Consider the following 24,797-nt stretch of genomic DNA (forward strand, 5'->3'; position numbering starts at 1 on the left):
TGACTGACATTACTTAATTCAGGAGTTGGAATGATGTTAAAGAATGAGCAAAAAAGACTACAAGAAGAGAACAGAAGAGACTTGTGGTTAAGTTGCATGTTACAAATGCTGCACATACTTTGCTGTATGCCTCTCTCTTCTCCAGACACTAGACAGTCTGGCACATGTCCACACTTGGTGTGTTCCTCATTATCTGCATTCCCAGGGACCTCAGGTCTGCTTACTCGATTAATGAATAACCCACACTTCAACTTATGCCAGCTAAAGTAGTGAGTTACTGATATATCTCTATTTAGAGAGCATTTCTGGACTAGATTAATGAAAAGGCACCCGTTTGGCCCTGGTGCTTTGTTGCTGTTCTCCTCCCCTCTCCTTCACAAGTCATGCTCTTTTGCAAGCATGCATTTGGGAGTTGGGAGCTGGTTTTGCATGTGATGACTTGGACAAAAAAGTCATTGAGTCTTTTTCATGTCATCTGTCATTCAGTCATGTCATCTGTCTTCCCCATTCGGCTGCAGATATGCATTTTCTCTGAGCTTCCGTTTACTTGAAGAATACTTGCAGAACCAATTTTTTTTACCCTTGATGTTCTTCACTTGCCTTAGCTCCAGCTGGACCTTGGCCTTCTGAAGTGGTCTATCCTTTGTGCTAACGCAGTGCTTTTATACTCCTCCTTTGTATCCTGTCCTTGACTCTACTTATACACTCACGTTTTGCGTTTTTGTTCATTAAGAAACTCCCTGTTTAGCCTGATCTATGCAAAATTTTGTGGTCTTCTGTACAATAAGATGCTTTGTGCCTAAACTCTTAAGAAATTTTCTTTAAACATCAAGTGGCTCTCCTGGACACCTTTCCTCTGATGTCAGTTCTTCAGGAGATTCTTCCCAGTAATTCCCTATAGAAGTTGAAGTTTGCTCTCCTGAAGTCCTGGGTCCTATCCCTGATGCTTATCTTCCCATCCTTCCTTTGAATCCTAACTGTCATCATCTCTTGGTCGCTACAGCTCAGACTGTCTTCTCTGTTCAGATTTGTCACCAGTACTTTACTGTTGGTGAGCAGCAGATCAAGTAGAGTGAAGTCCTACCCTTGGCTGGTTTGCCTCTCCAGCAGCTGTATTATGACATTGCCACCAACATAGTCTAGAAATCTCCTGGATTCTTTACACAGGCTGGATGTCTGGATAGTTGAAGTCTGCCGTGAGGATGAGGACCTATGATCGTGAGACTTCTGCTTGTTGTTGTAGAGAGTTGTCCTTTTCATTTTCTTCATGCTCTTCAATGCATGGTTGGTAGCAGACCCCCACCATAACATCACAGATGTCGCTGTCCCTTCTAATCCTGACCCAGAGACTGTCAGTTGATATAGCTTCTGTTTCATGCTGGCGTTCTATATCACGCAGGAACTCAATCTTATGGAGTGCCACTCTTCTCCCTCCCCCCTCCTTCCTTCTCAAGCTGTCTGTACCCATCAGTGACCATGCCTCAGCCATGAGCCCTGTCTCACTACTTCGCTCTGATTCCAGGCAGGTTCACAGCCTTATTATTCTCTATAGACTTCCATTTCTCCTTGCTTGTGGTCCAGGCTCTGCAAGTTAGTGTACAGGCACCTGAGGGAACTGTGGACATCCTCTCTTCTGAAGAGGAGTGTGGAAATCACATGTGGCTTTCTTGTGTTTGGCCATTTGAGCCACTGGAGTGATGAGCACTAGAAAAAAGGGGGAAGGAAAAAGTTAATCACCCAGTACACAGTTTGTCACTTGTGAAAGGAAGATACTGCATACTGTATGACCAAACTACATATGAACGTAGTTTGCCACTTGCTTTGTTTCCCAAGCATTTTCCATTTTGAAGTGCAAGGATCCTGTGAAGAAAAAACCAGTTTGTGGTCAAGTGGCTGAGTACTATGTTAATGCATACACAGATATTCATTGTTTGTGTGTATACACATGCGTATATACACATAGAGTTGTTCTCTGTTCAATCTATGTAACCCTTAAAAAATACCTATTCTTTTTACTTAATAGCCATTCAAACTTTTATCATTTTGGACAGCGACGCACGTTCAAATATTCCAAGATAAGTTTTGTGTTGCCCAGTTCTTGCAAGAAACATTTCAAACTTATCAAAATATCCAACCTACAGGTTTTCAACTTTAAATATTTTCTATATGTCAGAAAGTGTCATCTTTGTTTAGAATCACAGCAAATCTAACAGAATTATAAGGCAGATACTATTCTGAGTGCATTGTAAGCAGTTTAGATGATTCTTTAAAAATATGAGTAGACTTGGACCCTAGGAGTAAAAAACAGAACTCTCATAGTTGTATGTTTTTAAAAACGCTAACTTTAAAAGACTATTTTTGTCTGTATAAGAATGTACCCATATGCTGGTTTTGTTTGTTTGTAAAGCCTGTTTCACTGTAGCATTTTATTACTGGTAAATTTAATATTTTTCATTCTGAACAACATTGTTACAAGGTATATCCTAAAAAATATGTTTAAAATACATTTTTAAAAATACATATATTTTAAGCATGTATAGCTATATACATAAAACATTTTAAAATTTTAGATATTTTTGCATTTTAAACATATTTTAAACACACATATATAACTATACATATATGTGTATATATATTCATTATATACATATAGCACATACATGTTTCATAATAATCAGGGCTGAGGCCTTTCATATCTTAAGTAGAACATAGGTTTTGTGTTTAGTTTGTATCACATGCAGATTAATGCAACATTAAGTTGTTATTATAACAGTTATATCTAATCACAGAAACTGTGGAGATTAAAGAACTATCCCAATAATGTTCTTTATTTTGTTATATTTTTTGCTGATGCAAATACGGTTACTAACATTTAAATTTTGGGATTTGTTTTCCAAAGAACTTGCTGAAGCTAGATCCAGCAGATAGATATTTGACAGAACAATGTTTGAACCATCCTTCGTTTCAAACCCAAAGACTCTTGGATCGCTGTGGAAGCTCACCCTCACGGTCAGCTAAGAGAAAACCTTACCATGTAGACAGCAACACATTATCTAACAGGTAAATGTAGTCATGTCATGACCATCACTGACGTTTGCTCTGCCAATGAGTGAGTTGCTGTCGTGCTTATTTACAACATCATCTGCAAGAAAAGAAAAGTAGTCATTTGACAGTTTAGGCACATTGAGACATATGTACTGTTCCATGTTGCCTCACTGAATAAAGGAAATAAACACAGTTTTACTGTATTATAACTATTCAATCTGAAATTTTTGCTAACTTTCTGCACCAGACAGAATGCTTCTTGAAAAAAAACAAAGACAGCCAGTGTTCAAGCCATTTCTGCATATGACAGATATGAAAAATAAGTTGGCTTACCCATCTTAATAAAATTTTAGCCTTTTTCTTGAACAACAGTAGGAATTTTGTGGCTTGGCGGATGCCTGAGGTTCCAAAGGAATGCTCTTTTCTTTGGAATGCTACCATTACTGTACGTGTGCAGATCTGTCCAAGGTTTTGATATTTGAATGTTCCAAATTCACACAGACTTTTAGCATCTAAATGTCCTGAAAACTGTGTGCACTGATCATGCTTCAAAATGGGGATGAACAGAATTTTGTCTGCAGTTATGAATCAAATCTAGTCTACCTGCACTTAAAGCAGGGTGTATTTGCTCATTGACTCCCTTGTTGGACCCGCATAGCTTGAGAGAAACCACTTGATTTTAATACATCAACGAACCAGGTTTACTGGTGGATAAAATACTTCTAAAGCCTCATAGTATTACTCTGACAAAAGCTTTCCTAAAGGTCACCCTCTGAAGTATGCAGAATGATAGTGGCTTTTAATCCTAGCCATGTTTTTCTTTAGCTCTTCCTGTGAGATTAAAAAATTATTCCTCACTTTAAGATTTTGGGTGATGACATTTACAATCTATACGTTTTTGGAGATAGACACCAAGAAGTTTTAGCTGCCCTTGTAGATACTTAGGATAGAAGTTTTACCATTAGAGATGTGGCATCAGAAAGGAAAACCTATATCCGTGGGAAGCTTCTTGTCTAAAAAGCTTGTCTAGTGTCCTCTTTGATTTAAAATTACTAGGTACCTTATATTTCTAATTTTTAGAAAAATATACTACCTTTTAACTAAAAAATAAACTGGCATTAAAATTGCTAAATTTCTAGAAACTGTAATAGAGTACATAATTAGATTACTGAAAGTGGATAATACAAAAATCCTAGGTATAAAAATGGCTACCATTATCCAATTATAATTATCAACAGGATCAACAAAGGTACTAACTCAGCTGTACAGTGAGCTCTCACTTTAGCCCTCAGTAATATATCTGAGTTACATTATCATAGATTTGATACAGAAATAAGTTAACTGCTCCTAGCCGCCTAGGTCTATCAAGGCTAACAAGTACAGCTGCAGCACTGCTTAATCATGGCTAGTTTGCAATGCCAACGTAAGTCCAAAAGCAGGACTGATTTATGCCAGAAAACCTGAGATAATAAATCATGCTCAAATAAATTCAGGTTGAGTGTTTGCAGAACCAACTCATATCTCAGTCCTGTAATCCCAAAACCAGGAGAGCTGGAAAGTAGAGTAGAGCTTCAGGACATCATCAAGTAGCTCTGCACCAAGTCAGTCTGGTTGCACAGCAATTCGGGTGCAGCTTTGGGGATGAGTTAGTGTGCCAAGAACTGGGATAGTGCCAGGTTCCACAAAAGTCGGGATTCCTGTGGTAGACCTGGGTTTGGGTTTGGTGTTACAGGGCTTGCTCTGCTGCACTGAGCTCAGGCTCACTCCATCTGGGTGTCTTTACCAACACAACCAACCTCTTCTCTCCCTCCTCTCCTCTCCCTTCCCCCTCCAAATCAGACATACATTAGGTGGCCTGAAGCACTGATTGTATCAGGTTTTTTTGACAGTGCTGACATACTTTATTGTTCTACCTTCACTTTGATATGCCAGGTGTATTTAAGATTTTTTTTCAATGGCTATATAGCTAATTTTCTTAATGTAGTGCTTACATTATTGATGTGCACATATATTACTCACATGCATAAATGTGTAAATATGTGTTGGAATTTCTATGATTAGATTTTATATCTTCCTTTTCTTTGTCAGCAAAATCTATTAACCAAAGCCGAGTGTGTCCATCAGGATATAACCCGAAAGAAGCAACAATGTACTAATACTTGCAAATCTGTTATTTTAGCGGAGCTTCTGATGCCTAGTTGGCAGTGTTTGATCTTACTGCAGTTAAATTTTGTGGATTTAAATGGCACCTTCTTTCTGAAATGAGTGTACTTTTGTTGAAGTTATTAATACATCAACATGTAATCTGGTATATTAATGCTTCTTTATGCATTTTAATATAGAAATCAAGCCAGCAAAAGTTCTGCTTTGCAGTCACACCACAGATCAAACAGCAAGGATATACAGACACTAGGGGTTGGCGGGCCAAGAGAAGAGGGTCTTCCAGCAAATGAAAGCTTTTTAAATGGAAACCTTCCTGGAGCTGCACACAGTCCAATGCATGCAAAAAAATCAAGCAACACACCTGGATCAGGCAACAAGGATCTAACCAATAATAACATGCCACATCTTCTCAGCCCAAAGGAAACAAAGGCAAAAACAGAATTTGATTTTAATGTGGACCCAAAAAGTTCTGATGGTTCAGGCGCAAAGTACCTGAAGTCTAACACCAGATCTCAGCAGAACCGACACTCATTTATGGAAACTTCTCAAAGCAAAACTGGGACACTGCAACCCGGAGATAAGCACAGTCGCCACAGCTATATTGATACTATCCCACAGTCTTCAAAGAGTCCTTCATATCGGACAAAGTCAAAGAGCCATGGGGTTCTGACAGACTCGAAATCCGTGGGCAACCTTTCTGAGGCCAGGGCCCAAGCTGCAGAACCAAACAGCAGTAGGTATTTTCCATCCAGCTGTATGGACTTGAACTCTCCTACCAGTCCAACTGCTCCCCGACACAGCGATAACAGAACTTTGCTCAGTCCATCCGGGAGAAATAACCGCAGCGAGGGTACTCTGGACACCCGAAGACCATCAACAAGACACTCCAAGACAATGGAGGAGTTAAAACTGCCAGATCACATGGATGGAAGCCATTCCCACTCTCTCTCTGCTCCACATGAATCTTTTTCCTATGGTTTAGGTTATACCAGTCCTTTTTCTTCACAGCAGCGCCCTCATAGACACTCTATGTATGTGAGCCGGGACAGAGTGAGGTCAAAGGGCTCAGAGGGTGGCTTAAGCGTAGGGCAAGGGATGGCAGCCAGAGCAAACAGCCTGCAACTGTTATCTCCACAGGTGCAGCATAAGTCACTCACGAGATCTGTTGGCTCCTCACGAGAAGACTGTACGGAAGATACTAATAGGGTTAGTTCAAAATATTGCCTGTTATGGGAGGCTTACATTCCTCTCTTTACTTCGCATGGGGACAGTGTCCTGCTTTCTCTCTTCTCTTTGTTTGTTTGTAGTGATTTATTTATTTGTCTTGATGTAAGGCAAGGGATGATGGGGTTTTTCTCAGAAGGGTTGAATATTTCAAGTGCAAAATGAGAGTCTGTTTTAAAAATGGACTATGAATACCATTCTTTTAAATACTCTGTGAGAACAGAAAAATTTGTCTCTGAAGTTAAAATTTCATTCGTAGTTCCTAGTCTTTGGTTACACTGTCTGATGTCATTTTTATCATATTTTTTTGCTTAATTAACCTTCTCATTTGTGTTTTTATTTAGCTGTATTTCTGTTATGAATGCTAATGTTGATTTTTGAAGTGAGCTTTTCAATTGCTGATAGCAGGACATTGTTGCTGAAATGCCATCATTTACCAGAAGAATATCAAAACTTGCAGTATTTCTCTTGATTAGTATGATAAATAACTGGGGTAGTCTAGAGACTTTATGTTGGAGAAGCCAGTGGTAAATTGACTCCTTACAGTGATTACTGTCACTAGATACCTTCCAGTGTTTTACTGCTGAGTATTGTTTAATGAGTAGAGGAAGGGCTAGTTTGGTGTTGATTTACATTGCTTACACAACAGTTCTGAATTATCTGATGGGTTACACATCAGATGTGTAAAAGATGACTGCATTTGTCCCCAGATCTTTAAATTGCTATGCCATTGATCCACACTAGAGCAAAATGGTGCAGAAAGAAGTCAGAGAGCTGCAAATATTATTTAAGGTCTAAAAATTATGCTTTACTGTGAGAGACTAAAAGCTCTGCCAATTTAGTTTATGAAATAAATATGTGTAGGTGACTTGATAGTGGTCTACAGGTACCATAAAAATGAGTTTTCAGGTAATGGTTGCCTCTATTCAGTCCAGTAGGGAAAAAAAGGCACAATATGTTTCTTCATACTTGCCACATTTCCTCCATTCAGGATTATGTGTATTCACGCATGAAAAGAGATCTCATCAAAATAGGAGAAATACAGTGCAATAATGATAATAATAATAAAAAAAGCTACTTAGAAGGGATTATAGCAGCTCCATTTCAAACTCATGGGGTTTTTTTTCCTTTGTGTAGTCATTTTTCTGTCTCTCATATCAGTCAAGTTAAACGTTACTTATTCTTCAGGATGTTACTGTAGAAGGGCAATAACACCAACATTTAAGGTGTTGATAATAAAAGCTCATGCTACCTTGTATTCTTCAGAGCATTAAGATCTTCTGCATTAAGTAGCAGATATTAATTTGATAAGTAATTTTATTTCATCTTATGTAGAGGAACATTGTTTTTATCAGATCATTCTTTGTCTTTTGAGAAGTGGTTGACAAATTTCTATTTTAATTAGAAAAATTGACTTGTATCTTAATGCATATGTTTTTGTTCATTTTCGTTTGCTTTGGAATACCTAGATATTTGTAAAGAACTTAACTTTATCTCCTATGGTCAATGTTTTTAAACTTAAGCCTTCAATTCATCCTTTTAAATCTGTATTTCAACATCAGAAGTCTGAAAGGAAAAATACTTTTCTGAAATGGATGGCAAGGCTGTAAATTCACAAAGCTGGTTTTGTTTGTTTATACTACTTTCAATAACAAATTAGCATTAAATCATCAATCTTTTTATGCCTCGTAGAGGCATTTTCACAAAGAAGTCATTCTTTGTCTCCTTTCTATCCCTTTTTATTTTTTGTCTTTTTTTTTTGATGTTTTTTTCCTTCTTCTACATTCTGTATTAGAAATCAGAAAATTTCACTTCCCTCAGGATTAGTGAACTAAAAAGATCAGGAATAACATAAGTGTTCTCAAAGATTCTTTATTGTTTTTCTATTTTTTTTTTTTTTCAATCAGTTCTACTGGTTCTCTTTCTCTGCTTATATTTTGTGAAGTTTCCTTGATTCCATATTTCTAGTTTCTCATTGATTTTTTTTCTTTATCTCTACCAAGTCTTTTTAAAGAAAAACATTCTTTGTTTGCCAGGCTTTAAATCTTACTTTAGAAAAAAAAAGAAAAAAAAGACTTGCATTCAGTATTAGTTTTGGGGCTTTTCAAGTCTCAGTACAACACTTCTGGTTTAAGGGTTCTTTTTAATTTTAAATTACATGTACACAAAAGGAGGCAAGCAGAAGAAAATCAAGTATAAGTTGTTATTACTGTCTCATATTTGTAACTTAACTGCTGACAAAGAAGAGGTATCTTACACAAGTAGTAATTTAATCAAATGCTTCAGCCTCTTGTAAATTTTAGAAGAATCAAACTGTTATTTAAAGCATTGTTTAAGCTGCACTTCTCATCTTGGCACAGTTTCAAAGGTTGTTTTATCTGTGGCAGTGTGGCCAGATCTTCATTAATAAAAGGCAAAATAGATTTTGCGAATGACTCATATAGTGAATTGAAATCCTAATTTTTAATTCTGGTTGAGTTTTTTGTGGTTTTGGTTTTTTAACCTTTGTCATTCTTGGACATTCTAGATTTAAATTCTTATAGGGGTTTCAGTATAGTTTCCTGTAGGGTCTTGTAGAGAGCATTGAATTTTATCTGGTCGATCCATATTGTAGGAAAAATTGCAGCATCTGGTTCATTGAAGAGTGGGGTTAAGTCATATTTGGTGGAAAATTGCATGCATATGGGTGTTTCTAAGGGCTTACTTAAGTTTTTGCTTCAAGTACTTCCAGGAAGTACTGTATTCAGGAAAACAGAGTAAATTAGAGGTAATTATATTCTTTTTGCTATCTTGTCTGGCTTAACTATTTAGCTTATAGATTTCTCAGTTCAGGGACTACCTGTTTTTTTGCATATAGTAGATTTTTGTGACTGGTGGTACCTCTATATAATACTGTATTACAGCTGATAAGAAATAGTGCTTTGGTGTTGAAATTATCACCAATTATATGCATTTCTTGTTTGCTTTTTAAAATTTGCCAGTAGCAGAGTGACCAGATTCCATCAGAAATTAATTTAACAAGGCCACCAGCAAAAGATTCGTCCAGAGATGTTACAACTGCATTTCATTCACGGCAAAAATCTGAGGGTTTGAATCATGCTCAAGTCTTTAAAATTGCAACTAAGAGGCAAAATTTTGTTAATTCTGTATTTAACATTTTGGAAAAAGCAGCAAACCCAAATACTTATTGATTACATAGTCTGTGATTTGATATTGGCAGTTATTGATAACATGAAAGGAAAATTGTGTGTGGTTAAGTTCAGGGTTTCTTATTTATGTATGTTGGTGTTGGTTAAAAACTGCAAATCAGTTTATAACCATTCATTTTAAATACTCGATTGTTCTTTTGTTTAGGGTGGAGCATATCATGATTCACACACAGAAGATGGAGCATCTACTAAGGAAAACAGAATTCTGTATAATGACCCTGTTCCAAGAAGAGTTGGCAGCTTTTACAGAGGTAATTTTATGGTGGATCTTTCAAAATTAAACAAAAACTTTAAAGAACATGGAATATAAATTAAGTAGTAGAAATGGATACAGAGAACCAACATGAAAAACTAAAAAAGTTTATTGGAAAAATAATTGTTACCCCACTTTCAGAAACTGGGTTGATCTGCTAGGTTGTATGCAGTAACTGTGTTAGTATCGTATTATTTATTTGCAAATGATAACTCACTTTGATTGAAAAGTATATCCAGTGCAGTACCTTGTAAAGCTGAAAATAATTTATCAGGGGCAGTTAGTATTGCCAGAATAAGCAATTCATTAGTGGTTTTACTTTGTATTTTAAATTCCTACTAACACTATATCTAAACACCATTGTACTTGTAACACATTGACATACTTACTGATCTATTTCAGATACTGTGGAGCATGGAATTGTAATGCTAATTTTTCCTTGCTCAAAACCTGTGTTTGTTTCTTTTGTTCAGACTTACTAAAGATCAGGGTTTCCTATAAGCAAAAGCACAGCTCAGAATAAATAAAACAGGACTGTGTATGTGCATATATATATATGCACATATATGTGTATATATGTGTGTGTGTGTGTATATACACACAAATAGATACTGTTCTATTACGGTACACAGAAGATGGTGATTTCTAAGCAGCTGCCTCATGTCTAAACCTGGGTAATCCTTTTGAAAAAGACGAGGATGATAAGAAGCTAATTACTGTACTGCAAGTGTTGGGAGGCTTGTGGGGCTCCTCTGAACCTTAAGAAGTCTCAATCAGCTAAAATTTTAATATGAGTCACCTAATAACCTTAAGTAGAGTCACAAACCTCCCTCTGATCCTCTTCAGGTTGATCAGTTGGCTGATAACCTGATTTAGATATGTTAAACTCTGCCAATCTTTGCAAATGTCCCATTGCAATATTAAAACTTGTGAGCAGTATTAAAGCTTGTACTCTTTTGAGCAGTGTTTTTGAGTGTAAGGTTCTGTAGCACATTCAACAGGGAACCCTTAAGAATCCTCAATCTCAAATTGCTTTTATTAATCCTTAAAAGACTCCTAAAATTGGACATGGATTATCCTTTTTTTATACGTAGTGAAACAGAAGTTCAAGGAAGAATGACTTTCCATAAGTTGTGTGCTAAGGAAACTGTAGGTCTGGGGTTTATTCAATTTTTTATAATAAACTGGAGGTTTCTTCCTTTTTAGCTGTATCTATGAAACAAATATATTTTAGTTCACAGACTTAATTATTGCTTTGAAAAAACAATATTATATTTAAATAACACATTGATAATAGTATATGCAAAAACTATTGAAAGAAAAAGTTAATACGAAAAAAGTAAATTCATATTTATGCAGTTCTTAAGTACTGAGTTAATACAAAGGTTATTAGCATGTACTTTTGTACTACAGCTTGAACAAAAACTTACAAATTCAATTTTGATGGATAGTGTAGTGTGATGCTGCAGTAATGCTGCAACTAGCGTGATCAATTTTTAATCCAGTGCAGGTATTTCTGGTGATATTCATAATTCTAATAAATTTATGTTCTAGGTATGTATAACCGATTTTCAAAACCACGATATGTCTGTTAGAAAAATATATAATATCTGATTTTGATGCTTTGATTTTTAGTGAGTAATCTCTTACTCTTAGTTATATTAAAAACCAAAGTAATATTTTTGGGGTAGGTACTACTTTTTTTTAAGGTCTGAATGAAGACAAAGTGTAAACTGTAGTATTTTGTGTCTTTAATGACAGTATTCCAACCTTTTATTCTGTTTCCTGTTTTCAAATATCGATTGCACTTGTGGATCCCTACAGATAGAAATGGTCTCAAATCTAATAACTTAGGAAAGTTCTGATGATGGTCTCATTTTACAACTAATACTACCTTGCAAGTATCGCAAAACAACAGCTTTCCAAACTGTAAAATATGTATGCTGCTTTTCAGTCATACATAAAGTACAACTGTGTATTCACTCTCTTGCTTCTGTAAAAGAGGCAGAGAGGAAGCAGACAACTGAAAGATGGGATTTGGGGCAGAGTTCAGTGTACATTGTTTGCTATTTCTCTGTTCAGTTCCATCTCCACGTCCAGAGAGCACGTACATAGAAAATAATGTGTCAAACAGAGCCTCTGTGTTACCAGCAGACAGCAGCACGGTGGCAAACCACTCAAAGAGACAAACCACCTTTGATACCTGGTGAGTTGTTATTTACACAGATGTGTAGAGAATGGCAGGAAAAAGGGGGATTTTTAACAGGAGGGAAAAAAAGCCCGTGTTTTTCTCAAAATTTGCAGCTGTCTATATGTGCTTAGTTGCTTCCTCTGACTATACTGACATAGCATTGCATGTTTTCTGTCCCCTTTTGGGCAACAAGAAATAGCTCATTATGCCATCACACTGAATGCATTAAATATTATATACTTTTGTGTAGTCTTTACTGATTTTTTTCCACTATTAATCTTTGGTTAAAGATAATACAAAGTGCTTGTGTGCATATAGTATGGATAGCAAGGTCATAGCTTCATCTGTGGATTCCAGAAGCATGAATTGTCAGAAAAATGGAAAAAATATCAAAATGCATGTTTCCATATATAAAATAGGACTGTATTAATGAAGAATATAATATTCACCCTACAATGGGGACTGCTGCTCTTTTTGCTTACGCACCACAGAAGGAAATGAGTACGTTCTATGGGAAAATGGACTAAGCAACATCTTAATGGTGTATATTGGTTTTAAAAGATTAAAAGTATCACATGGCTCCATTATATAACATAGAACAATTAACTATAATTATGCTAATAGAATGACAGCTTATGCATAGCTTTTCAAGATTTAAAAGGAAATATCTTAATTTTGTTGCTCTGACAGCTGTTCAGTTCTTAAATATTCTTAATCTTCAACTTTGTTCAATCACAATAAAGCACACTGAATAAAAATAAGTAAATGGAGCTTCAAAGCATTGGTGGGCAGAATGGACTGTATACATTTGCATGGTTCAACTGTGTGTTGCACCACTATCTGACACACTGCTCTCTTGAAAGTGCGATAAAATCACGCTATCTAAAGAACTGTTTCAGTGCTTTGTTGACTTAATGTGTTTTCACGTGAACAACCTGTGAATTATTTACTTAAAAAAGAAAGGGGTGGGGAGTGGGGAAGGGAAGCAACTGGTACTTCAGCTTGTGTTCAGGTTATATACCCATGTCAGTAATAGAAGATGTTTACTCCAGAACCCTTGTCACCTGCTCTGATTTACTAGAGTCTGCTTCCTGTCCTTCAGTAGCTCCACCTACACCCATTTTGTGGAAGTTAGCTGAGGAATCCAGTCATTTATGTAAAAAGGTGGTACTTATGTTGTGACTTATGTGGCTAAAGAAGGTATTTATTCTTGCTATTGAACCCTTTTACATGTTTTGTTGCCCTTCATATCTGAATCTTTCTATCTTACATATGGCATAAGCCAGCTGGAATCTTGTTTTGCTTTAGATATCATTCAGCAATATATTACCTTTTATTATGTGGTTACTGAAAAGAAACATGTAATGTTATTTTAACTCTGAACTGAAATAATAACGTATGTTATTAGAGCTGGTTGGGAATTTTTTGACTATTTTTTTTTTTTTTGCTTACAATGCCAAATTATCGAAACCAAAACTTTTAAAAGGAACAGACTGATATCTACTAACCTTTTATTGGGAAGATTCTTCAGCTCCAGGATGAAATTGCCAGTCAAAGCCAGAGATACTCTCAAAATAATTAATATTCTGGGGTCAGCATTATTTTTTTGAATGTGAGGAACTCAAGTGCGGGGCCTTTGTTCTTCATTATTTAAACCAGAGGCTTGAACCAAGATCTTAAATCTAACAAGGGAAAGCCCTGAAACAGAAGTTAGAGGTTATTCTGGAGCACATTCTCTGTTTCCCTCAATATATTCTCTTGAAGCTGTTTCATCTTGTTGAAATAGTGAAAGGACCACAAAGATGCTGAATATGGCCTAGTGAATAAGGCCCTTCATTAACTCTGAGACAGTTAGATTTAAGTCCTTGCTCCAATTAATGTACTCAAATATTTTCACAAAGTGGAACAGCTCCTTTGAGAGAAGAACCCACAGAAGAATAAGAATTTCTTCTTATGAAATGGGAGGAATGGCAGTGCCCACAACACCAAGTTACTGCTTTTTGGCATGCATTTCTCTTTCTCTTTGCTTTTCCTACTCCCTATTTTCCTGAAATGTTTCCTGCCCAGCTCTACATGTTAACTCTGTGCAAGTTGTCCTGGCAATGGTCTGATGTTGTTGCAAAATTGTTCTGTGCCATAAATGCAGCTTAATCAGATTCCTGAGTGATGTAGAGTCTATGTTCCTCTACTTAATTCCCTGTATAGAAGTTGTGTAAACGCTTATAAAAATGTTGAAAGCTCTAATGGAATGTGATTCTGCTTACATCAATTTTATGATGAAGTAAATATTTGATGTTTGACTGACATACATAACTGGTACATGACAATTCATCTTGAATTATGAGTGACATGTATTCCACCTGGACTTGCCACTACTGTATAATATTGCTTCTCTCATACTATTGCTCAGTGTTGCCTTTCTTCTGTCAAAGATATTGTGAATGTTTGCTAGACTGAATTGTCACAGATGTTCCCTTGTCTTTGTGTGCATTTCTTCACTCTGTCCCCACTGTCCTGCCTCTTTAAAATAAAGATGTTATAAACTCGATTTTTGTCATCAGGTTTTACTCTTAAATTATTATCATTATGAACTTCAGACAGCTTGATTTGAAATAAGGCAAATTTTTCATCCTTCTAGAAAATATTTTCTTTTCCAGAGTTTAATTTCCTGTAAATAACCTTGAACTTGCTCAATTTTTCCTTCTTGATACAAGAGTAGTTGTTTCAGTCTTTCACTTGTACAGGCTTTATCTTGAGCTGGGCAAAATCAGTAGGTATAGGCAAGATGATTAACCTTGTTCTGCCAGTGTGCCAAAATGTTGGCCTGAGTTATCTTTACTGTTATTATAGTTCTAAATATCTCTTTGGAATAAACTCCAACATGCAGTACTTTATCTCACATCATACTGGAAGTGTTTGCACTGATTGCTTACAAGTTATCTGGGGGCTTCTGGAAAGCTTTGCTGTTTAGACCTGTTATGTCCACATAAATATATTCATTCTATGACAGCTTGTCATATCTTCTCTAGCATATGTCATACCTTCCTACAAAACTATTAAAAAGGAAAAATATAATAATATTATTTTTATACTAAAATAATACATATAAACACACACAAACTCTGCCTGTCATTCAAGAAAAGAACAAAAAAAAAGAACATCCTATTCTTAGGAGTGTGAAAGGCTTAGAATTATCTATCTATCAGTAATTTTCAAGACTCCAAAACAATACAATGTTTTGTAAACATGACATGACTGGCTATAACATCACTGTTTCAGTATCAGTGGAACATTGTAATCACACTTCATGTTCCTGAAACTAGAAGATTAACAATATCTGAGCAAGCTAGTTTAAAGCTTGTTCAGCTGTGTCTGCAGTACAACTATCGCTGTAAATACTTTCCAGTTCATTTGCAGAATTCTTGAAGTTGTAAAAAATACCAGGAAATTTCAAATTTGTAACTTGCAAGCTTAAAAATCACCTGTGTGTATAATACTGGTTGAGGCTTTAGGAATCTGCTCTGCATAGCTTGAAGATGTTCACCTTCCTTACAGCTTTCCCTCTGACATTTCCTGCACTAGACTCTTGCATATGCATTATCTTCCAACATGTTTGCTTTATTCATCTATTTGGCAACATCTGAGCCTCCCTACCAGTCCTTTCTAGTAACCAGTGCCTCTTCTGTGACCCTTCCCCCATCATTAGTGTTTTTGTTTTGTACTAAAAATTAGATGATGCAGGCTAATGTTATTTGCAAGGAAGCTTTCCAGAATTTGTAGTCATCAATATTCTGTCCAAAAAATAAGGCTACTGAAGTATACACTTTGTCAGTTTACAAAACGAACCACTTCCAAATTTTTGTGGTTACTAATTGCTGAACGATTCCAGGGGAGGTGGTATAAAATGTATGTGCCTATGTATACATTCTTATATATACTTTTTTAGTGATGACATAACCTTAGGTGATCTAGTGGGTTTAGTGGCTTCTGGGTGATATTCTGTATATAAGATAGTAGATCTGGGGTTTATTCCAGTTAATAAATCCTCCTTTTCCACTGAAAAACAAAAACAAACAAAACAAAACAAATAAACAAACAAAAAAACAAACAAAAAACCCCACATGCAGCTCCAAGCAAAGTTCATGTTTGATCTCTGATTTTTAAGCTTTCAATGCCAGGCTTTCAGACCAAGAAGTTTTACCATGGGCTTCAGCTTGTGGGATTGAGATTCTTACCTTAAATAAACCATCTACTTGAGCTGCTTCATTAGTTTCTGACATTTTCTTGCCTTCATTTGTGGTAACTATAAGTGCTAAGGCATTTACTTTAAGCAAAACCAAAAGCAAACTTAGAGAATCAGTGTTTATTCATCTGTCTTCTGAAGAAAACTTCACACATTTCAGTCACTCCTCCATTAGACCAAAATCTTACTTGTGTAATTGTGAGCAGTTCAGTTAAGGGAGCCATATACTGGCAGTTAAAGAGGATTTCCAAGCCAGGCTGCCTGCTGAGGTTAGGGTTGCTGAAGAATAATTGAAACAAGCGTGAGGAATTGCCTCCCAAAAAGAGTTGTCTCCAATACTAATCTATCTATGGCAGCACGAATTCAGCATGTTTCCTATTTATTCTTCTTAGTTAATATTAAAATACAACATCTTGTTTGCCCCATGCACGTTTGCTGCTACACCTCATTGTACCTGCATGAAGTTAGATACCTTCCCTGACAGGGGCAATAAATGCTAGTGATAATCACAGAATTTCTGTTCACACCTATGCCTTTTCCAAGTGTCTCAGACCAGAATAACCAATGTGGTTTACATTGTATGTCCAAAGCATGCAAAAGGCACACAAAGATAAAATAACAAAGAACAGTACATTTCGCCTTTGGTTTCTGCGTGAGGGTGAGCTCTCTGAATGAGGGCTCTTCTCTAGGGCTAGTCTTGCTTGCTAGTAAAAGAGACACTGCATAGTAGATTTTGGTGTAACTGTTTGCTTTTGAGAGCTGAAGCTTTATGCAAAATACCAATATACTTGCAGTTATATTGTAAGAGTTTCGTGTTGAGTGATTATACCACACAGATCTTTTCTGATAATCCTAATTTTATTCCTGTGCTGTCCATTGTCTGAAAATCATCTTTTGGGATGCCTAAAATATTTGCAGTGTTTCATCTCAGATCAAAATGTTCTGCTCTATTTTTACTCAGTACAGAATCCTGGTGTTGAAGCTTCCTGCTATAATGCTATATATGTTCACTCTCTTCACATAATGAGCATGTGTTTCGAAGCAGTCGCTTTTCAAGGTCAATGCTTTTTCAGACAACTGTACTGCAATATGAGTCATAGGAGTTAATGACATAAAAACCAGTCAGTGTAAAGACACTGGCTTTTGGGTAAGCGGCAATTGAAAAAGAGAAAATTCTTATCCCCTTATTTTCCTCCTCTGGTTACTGTAGTCATAAAGAGGAAATGACGGTGCAGAATTTCACTTCTCTCCTCTCTGCTCATCTTCTGTAGGGAGCAGTTTTCTCATCCAGGTTCACTGGGCCAAAGAAAAGAATCACAATTGAGTCAATCTCCATCTAAGAGTATGGCAAAAATTGTCCCAAGCTTTATTCTGAAGATTACGTTCACCTTTAAAAATACAGCATCTCCATTTTGGAATAGATGTCGGAACAGAAAAGCCATAGCAAGACATTGAAAAATTTTAAAGGACAATGTAGAGTAACCACATGGGGACTTCCTTATGATCTGACACCGGTTCCTCAGCGGACAACATAGTTGCTGGGTTGGTAATTTACACTGGGGCTGTGGTTTGGGGTATGTCTGCAGATGTGAATGTATAGTAGCTGCTTTGGAGAAAGGCTCAGAAGATTCTCAGCCCCATTCACATGACTTTCAGAGTACAAGCAGGATACTTGGGGTGCATGCTTTTCTCCAACTTTTCTAACAAATAAAGTAGAAATCATTTAGTAAATAATTTTTTAGATGTTTTGTCTGTGTTAAATCAGTCTCATGAGTTCACCGACTCTGTAAAGCTGTCGGTAGTCTTTACTCTTTGGCTTTTTCCTTGGTGCTTTAAGTGATTAGGACAAGACTACCTTACTGCTGTTACACAGTGGTACCAAATACAGGGACATGACATAAAGAGGAATCCTTAGCAATCCGATGTATTTAAAATATGTGTTATAAATCTAGTAATTATATTAAACTAGAGATTTTTCCTGTAGCATTGTAATTTTCATGTTAAATCTATGTTGTTGTGCACCTGAATGCGTTTCCTGAATCTAGATGTAAGTTCCAAAAAATCTAAATTAGGAAAATTTCCACCATACTCTCTGCCTGTTGATCTTTCCTCTAAGCCTCTTACTCAACAGTTACACTTTATTACAATGTTTAAGCACTGCATGTATTTATATTTAGAACCAGGTAGCATTTCAAGCTTGAGGTGGCTTTGTGTTGAAATTGAGAAACTGATCAAACAACCTATCAGAGTGAAGATACTCTTATCGATAAGGAGGATGACTCCAGTGATTCCTACCCCAATTATGTGTTTCACATTTGCTTGGGAAAAAATGTCAGCTTGGCATGTAGTAGCAGCTGAATCACCAGCTGACAGCATAGCATTTAGAGCCAGAATTAGAAGCCAGCGATAACTATAGTAGACAGCTAAGTGTTGCTACATTACAGTTAAAAAAAAGCTGCTCCTGGTTGTCATACAGAGCCCTTAGAATGGTGGCTTTCCTTTAGGTTTTCCATCAAGACAATGGAATAATTTAATTTTTACTTTCATACATCTTAACAGTGAAAAAGGACAATGAAATCACCCAGTATGATTTCTGTATGTTAGTTGCCATTAAATGTCATCTGCTATCTGGGGTCCAGGCCCGATAGCATACATAACTAATGTGTTTCTCCCAGAAGAGTATGAGGTTCTGATTTAAATGTCAAAATGAGAAATCCACTTCTTCACTAAGGAATTTGTTCGGCGGTTAATGAGTCTTATTGTTAAAATTAGTGCCTTATTTATAATATGACTTCTCAGGCTTCATTGTCCACCTACTTGTTACATCTTTGCCCTTTACTTTAAAGATCCTTCTAGTGTTCTGTAATTTCTTCCTGGATAAGTACTTGTGCGCCGCAATCAAGGAAACTAAATATTTGGGCTGGTTTGGCTGTGGCTTTTAACATGCTAAAGAGATTGAAATCTCTGACTCCTTTAATGTAGACTGTTCTTTCTATCTCTGCAATGATTTCTGTGACACTGTCCTGCACCACTTCCAATTTTCAAACTATTTTAAAAGGTGCTAGAACTGCATCAGTTATGTTTCACCAATGTCCTACATAAACCATCTTTTTACCCCATATCAGTACTTTGCATACATAGTTTACTGCATATACTTAAAGTAACATGTTATTTATCAGCTGTAGTTAATTCAGCTATGTAGACATTTTGAAAGGTGGATATTCAGTCTTCAGGCAAGTCACCTGTTCCGCTTTCGGGTCATGTTCTTTTGCCAGCACTGTCTCACCCACGCATAACAAACTAACTGAAGTTTTAAAGTTGAAATGGACAACAGTAGATCCCCAGCTTCCCAGATGATAAATTTGGATCCATATCAGCAAAGGTCAGGAAGTTCAATTGAAATGGGTTCTCTCTGGCGAACATTGCAACTCCTGGCTCTCCAGCAAGCAATGGATAAACTGGACCTGTGCTTTTATACCTCATCACCATTTGTATGTTCTCTCAGATATGATTTTCATTTTTCTAAAAGACCTTGTGTGTGATATTTTGGTTTGAATATTAAATTCTGGCTTAAAAAACAAACAAACAAACAAAAAAGACATGCATGCTTTCCTTGTCCCTAAATAACTATTCACTGGTTTGAGCTACTAATTTTACCCTAACACTGTGTTCCTTCTATCCCATTTAATAAGACTATTTATCCGGTATTTGTATAGTAACCCTTGAACCAATGAATGCTAAAACATTAAGAATCTTTTTGCTTTAATCAATAATTTGCATTCTTTGGCATCAGATCTCATTAATACATAGAATTTACATAATATCAAAATAAAATCTCTCTTACAATACCTTATTTCATGTTTAGGAAAAGTCCTGAAAACCTTAACAGTCACTCAGAACAGCTCAAGGAGAAAGAAAAGCAAGGTTTTTTCAGGGCAATAAAAAAGAAAAAGAAGAAATCTCAAACCGTAAGTATACAGTATTTCTAAAAGAAAATATTTTCATCAGTTTTGAATTATACCATTTTAATATGCTATATTAGTACAGTACCTTTGTATTTATGATCTTGCCTGCATATATCTATTTGTTCTTTTATTTTCTCACTTCACTACATGAAAGTCAAATTATTTTCCTGTTCAGGGCTTATTTATATGCCTTTTCAAATATTTCTTCACCTACTGGTCCTGTGCATCTTGTGTTTTCATTCAGACTCTTTGAGACCCAGTTTCAATACGAGTTTTAAGCTGATGTTGTGGCAATTCTTTTGCAGGATATGGTGATACCATTCCAAGAATAGAAAATGCATTATTGTGTGTATTCAGAACCTGAATAATTTCAGACACCTATTAGGAGGAGTTCAGATTGTTATAAATGAGAATTCTTTCTTGTTTTTATCATGTCATAGTCTTGATAACAGCCGCCATCTTCTTGCTGCACCCGGTGGCTGGAATAAGGATGATGTGTCTTAACCATAAATATTTTGCATTTTGTTGGGAGAATGAATTGTATCTTTTTTATTCAGTATAAGCGTTGGGTGTCTTTTATACGTGTTTACTTTTTCATCTATTTTTTGAGAGGGAAAAAGAACTTTCTTTTATCAGAGAGCAGTGGTAGGTATATTAACATTTCGCAAAGTTTTATCATTAAAATCTCCCTAAGAATGGAGGTAACCTAAACATCTTCTCGTCTCATTCTCAAGTGACAGTTCTGGAAACAGTAAAACATTTTAAATTTCAATTACGTAAAGTTGCGATTCTGTAAGTGTAACTGCAGTTACAGTTTTGAAGGTTCTCAGAATGGAGTAAATCATGCTCACACCTGGCGAACAGAGGTAACTAAATCAAAATATCTACTGTCACAGAGTGAGGTGGCATGACTTTGGGTGTTGGTAGAGAACTGATCTGTTGAAAATTAGGGGAGAGGAGTGATTATCATGCTTTATTTTAGTTTCTTTGAACTGTATGGAACATGTGTATATGTGTGTTATCTAGCACTCAAAAATGCACCTTGCCTTCATGTTGGGTAGGTTTTAGAGCAGTAGCAGCTACCTCTGCTTCTGAACTTGTTCATCCCGATACCTGTATTCAGTTCAAATACAATAATTTGCATAACACAACAAAATGTCTAGATTATAACTCTGGAATTACTTGATATCAGAATGTTCATGGAAGGATAGCATACCTGAGGCCACTGGTTCCAGTGATGCATTTTCAGGAAAAGAAAAAAAAAGATGTTAAATTTGCACTGTTCTAGTCTACTCTGATTCTGGTCATTCAGATGTGGTGGCAAGGAAAACTTTAAAAGCCCAGCTGATCCATGGTGTATCAACTACTTACAGATTAAACTGTGTGAAGGAAATATAGACTGGATTGTGTTGTATCTCAAAATCTGGCACTTTCCAAAACATGTAAATCACAAGTACGTTGATCTATAGCTACCAAAACCATCACTGATTGCAAGACAGGACAGATTTATACATAATCCTTACTCCTGTTTCTTCTTACTCTTACAAAGAGGGATAGGGGGAGGGAGAGAGAGAGAGGGGTGGCTAGTTAGAGCTATTATCTCACAGGAAGATGAATAAATTAGTGAAACAAGATAGTGATAAACCTCTTGCATCCTCAGCTAGAAATGTGCTGACATCAACTTGATTTTTGGATCCAACCAGAGACTGAAATCTTTCCATTTCTGCTTACAGCTGTTTAGCAGGACAGTATCTAGAGGCAGACTGTACCCACTGATGTGTGTGTAAGTGCCTGGTTCAGACACTGTCCTTTGTTTTTCTTTGTCTGTTAATTGAGGACATCTACCTAACAAGCATTGAGATGTTCATTAGGATCTTCCAGCACAAACAAAACCTTCAGTTCAGCATGAAGTTTGACTTCAGTATCAAAAGCTGTTAACAGCACTGTAATATTAGCTCTTCAGCTATATAAATAATGTTTTCTATGAGTTCATATTAAAAAATCTAACAGATAGCTTGTGACTACCCAAGTTTTTGTTCTGGTGCTTACAATTATTGTAGAGTCCTAAAAGTATGAAATTCCACTTATTTACTCTGACACAGACTTTCTGCAGCAAATAACAAACCAGACCTGAGAACTGTCACAGCTCTGAGAAGCACATCATAGCTAGGTACTGTTTACTTCTGATATCCTTTGGCAAGTCTCATTTTGCTGGTGGTCGTCATAAGAGTCATAAAAGATCTCTGAAATTGGATTGAAGACATCTTCTTAATAATGTCATTCTCAAAATCTCTAATAGCTCAGAACTGATCCCAGTGCCAGACACTTCCTCCTGCAGAGTTGTTGCCATTAATCATTCTCCCTAGAGTTCCCCACGTGCAGTTCCTCATGGGATAATAATTGTTACTGCCTGCTACAGGAATTATTTGCAGAGTTTTTTTGCAGAGCTGTTCATATCCATTCTTGTTTTCATCTTGTTTGGAGTCTTTTAGTAATGTAGCAAAAGTTTTTGAGGATTGCTGGAGTCACAGGTTGTTTCTGTCATCTGCCACCAAACAATTCGATATCCATAAGGGTTGTGCAGTGTCAATAGCACTACCTTCAGAGCGGCCTGAGTTTTGCAGATTTTGGCACGTACTGCAAGCTATGGGTCTGAAGAAATTATCTGCTTTGGAAAAAACAGTTGCAGGTGAGCGTTTCTCCTAGTGATGCTTTTATTCCTTTTTAATTTACTGAACTTGAAATAGGAAATTCTTCTGATCATAAAGTTCCTCAACAAGCTCGCTAATTAGGACTCATTCATTAACTTGGATGGAATCTAGAAGCTGAGAAAGCTGTTTGAAAACCCTCCCTTTTGGTAGTGCACCCATTGTTCTCTGTAGTCATATAAACATTATATTGTATTAAAAAATTTTCTTTTGGTAGGAAGAATAATGTTAGTCACAGCATATGTGTCTTACACTTGTTTGTGCCTGAGCAGGGGAGAAATAGTCCCATTCGCAATTTTAATACTTGATAGTTCTGTTTGTGCATCCATTGGTATGCTCTTCCGTTGTGTTACAGAAGTTAGAATAAAACAGCCAGTGCCCTTCCAGACATACATGAAGTTGTTGATGACATATTTTTGTCAGAACTGAAATAATTCATCTTGGAACCCTCGCTCTTTTTACAAGTTAAAAATAGAATACATTTATTTCTTCTAGAGGTAGCTCCCAACTGCTTATTCTGAAAACAATTGCTATTATTGTTGGTGTATCTTTGATATTTTATTGATGTAAAAATAAGAATCATCATACTGCATTAAGTCATTATCATAAGTAACAAATGATTGCCAAATTACAGGATTTGATCCAAAGCTCGGCAAAGTCAACAAGGCCTGCAAGTTTCCAAAAGGCTTTGAAACTCACTTTGCATTCCTAATGAACATGGGTATAAGAATAGGTGTACTGAGCTCTTTTTACATGCTTTATATGCATTGAGTTCCTTGATTTTGTTTCATATGCTTTTGTCATTCAGTCACCATTGTATTTTCCCAAAGCAAATTTTAGGATTGATACCATATATTGTTGGAATTAAAAAAAAAAAAAAAAAAAAAGGAAAAATAAAAATAATTAATATAGTAAGGACAGATCTCTTGAACTGAAATACTATGCATTTAGTTTTTGTATCTTATATTGCAGACAGACTCAACCAACGGGGAGAATCCAAGCATCAAGAAATCCCTCTTTCCTCTTTTTAATTCAAAGAATAATTTAAAGCATAGCTCTTCTTTGAAAAAGCTTCCTGTAGTCACTCTACCCATGGTATTAATTTTTAAGTACAGTAGCACTGTAAAATGCTCCAGTAAACTTGTTTTACTGACTACAGCAGCATGTGTTTTATTTTCATGGGATCACTTTCTCTTCATGCCAGTTAAGTATCTTGGGCCAGTTCAATAAATTTAAGCAAAATTGGCAGTTCTGTTGAAATAGATTGTGCCTAAAAAATTTTTTTTTTAGTATTTGATATACTGAAAATGTAACATACACGGTTCCAGAAAGAATGAGCCCTGGGACTAAGACTAAAGGACAGAAATAGTTGTGAAATCGTGTGTGTTTACAATGAAACTGTCTCATGCTGTTTCAATCAAGAAAAAAGTTAACCTGGTTTGTTTTATAGCTATATTGGAAATAATTTTTTTTACACAAAGTGCTCCTTTATATATAAAGAGAATTAATCAAATATTAACAATAGATTATCTGAAAATTAAATTTTAGGTCATGTCTCTGCTGTATTTTTGTTTGTCCTGATCATTCATGATAAAAGACAGCTTGTACTAAGAATGTTACATTTAAGTGTCCTTTTTTTTGCTTAGAACTCTTGAAATTAGATAAAACTCTGCATATGTTTTAAATTATCCTTCTGCCATAAATTCTGTTGGATTTTCAGCTTGTTGGGGGGCGGGGGAGTTTCTTAATTTTTGATTTAGTTTGGGATATTTGTGAAGAGAAAGATGGGGAAAGGA

The 24,797-nt window shown here is 36.1% G+C and overlaps 1 protein-coding gene across 4 annotated transcripts in view; it reads left to right on the plus strand.

The window, feature by feature from the left end:
* Window positions 1-24,797, plus strand: part of CDKL5 (cyclin dependent kinase like 5) — a 133,811-nt gene that overhangs the window by 105,997 nt on the left and 3,017 nt on the right. For 3 of the 4 annotated variants that reach the window (XM_042788580.1, XM_042788581.1, XM_042788583.1), the window contains exons 11-16: window positions 2,900-3,060; window positions 5,388-6,414; window positions 9,787-9,892; window positions 11,977-12,100; window positions 20,194-20,296; window positions 23,974-24,096. In XM_042788580.1, the coding sequence (XP_042644514.1) occupies window positions 2,900-3,060; window positions 5,388-6,414; window positions 9,787-9,892; window positions 11,977-12,100; window positions 20,194-20,296; window positions 23,974-24,096 (1,644 nt within the window). The remainder of the gene's footprint in view (window positions 1-2,899; window positions 3,061-5,387; window positions 6,415-9,786; window positions 9,893-11,976; window positions 12,101-20,193; window positions 20,297-23,973; window positions 24,097-24,797) is intronic. The other variant, XM_042788584.1, reaches the window with a different exon arrangement.

Source organism: Tyto alba, unplaced genomic scaffold, assembly GCF_018691265.1.
Source record: "Tyto alba isolate M040663 unplaced genomic scaffold, T.alba_DEE_v4.0 Super-Scaffold_14, whole genome shotgun sequence".
Taxonomy (NCBI): Eukaryota; Metazoa; Chordata; class Aves; order Strigiformes; family Tytonidae; genus Tyto; species Tyto alba.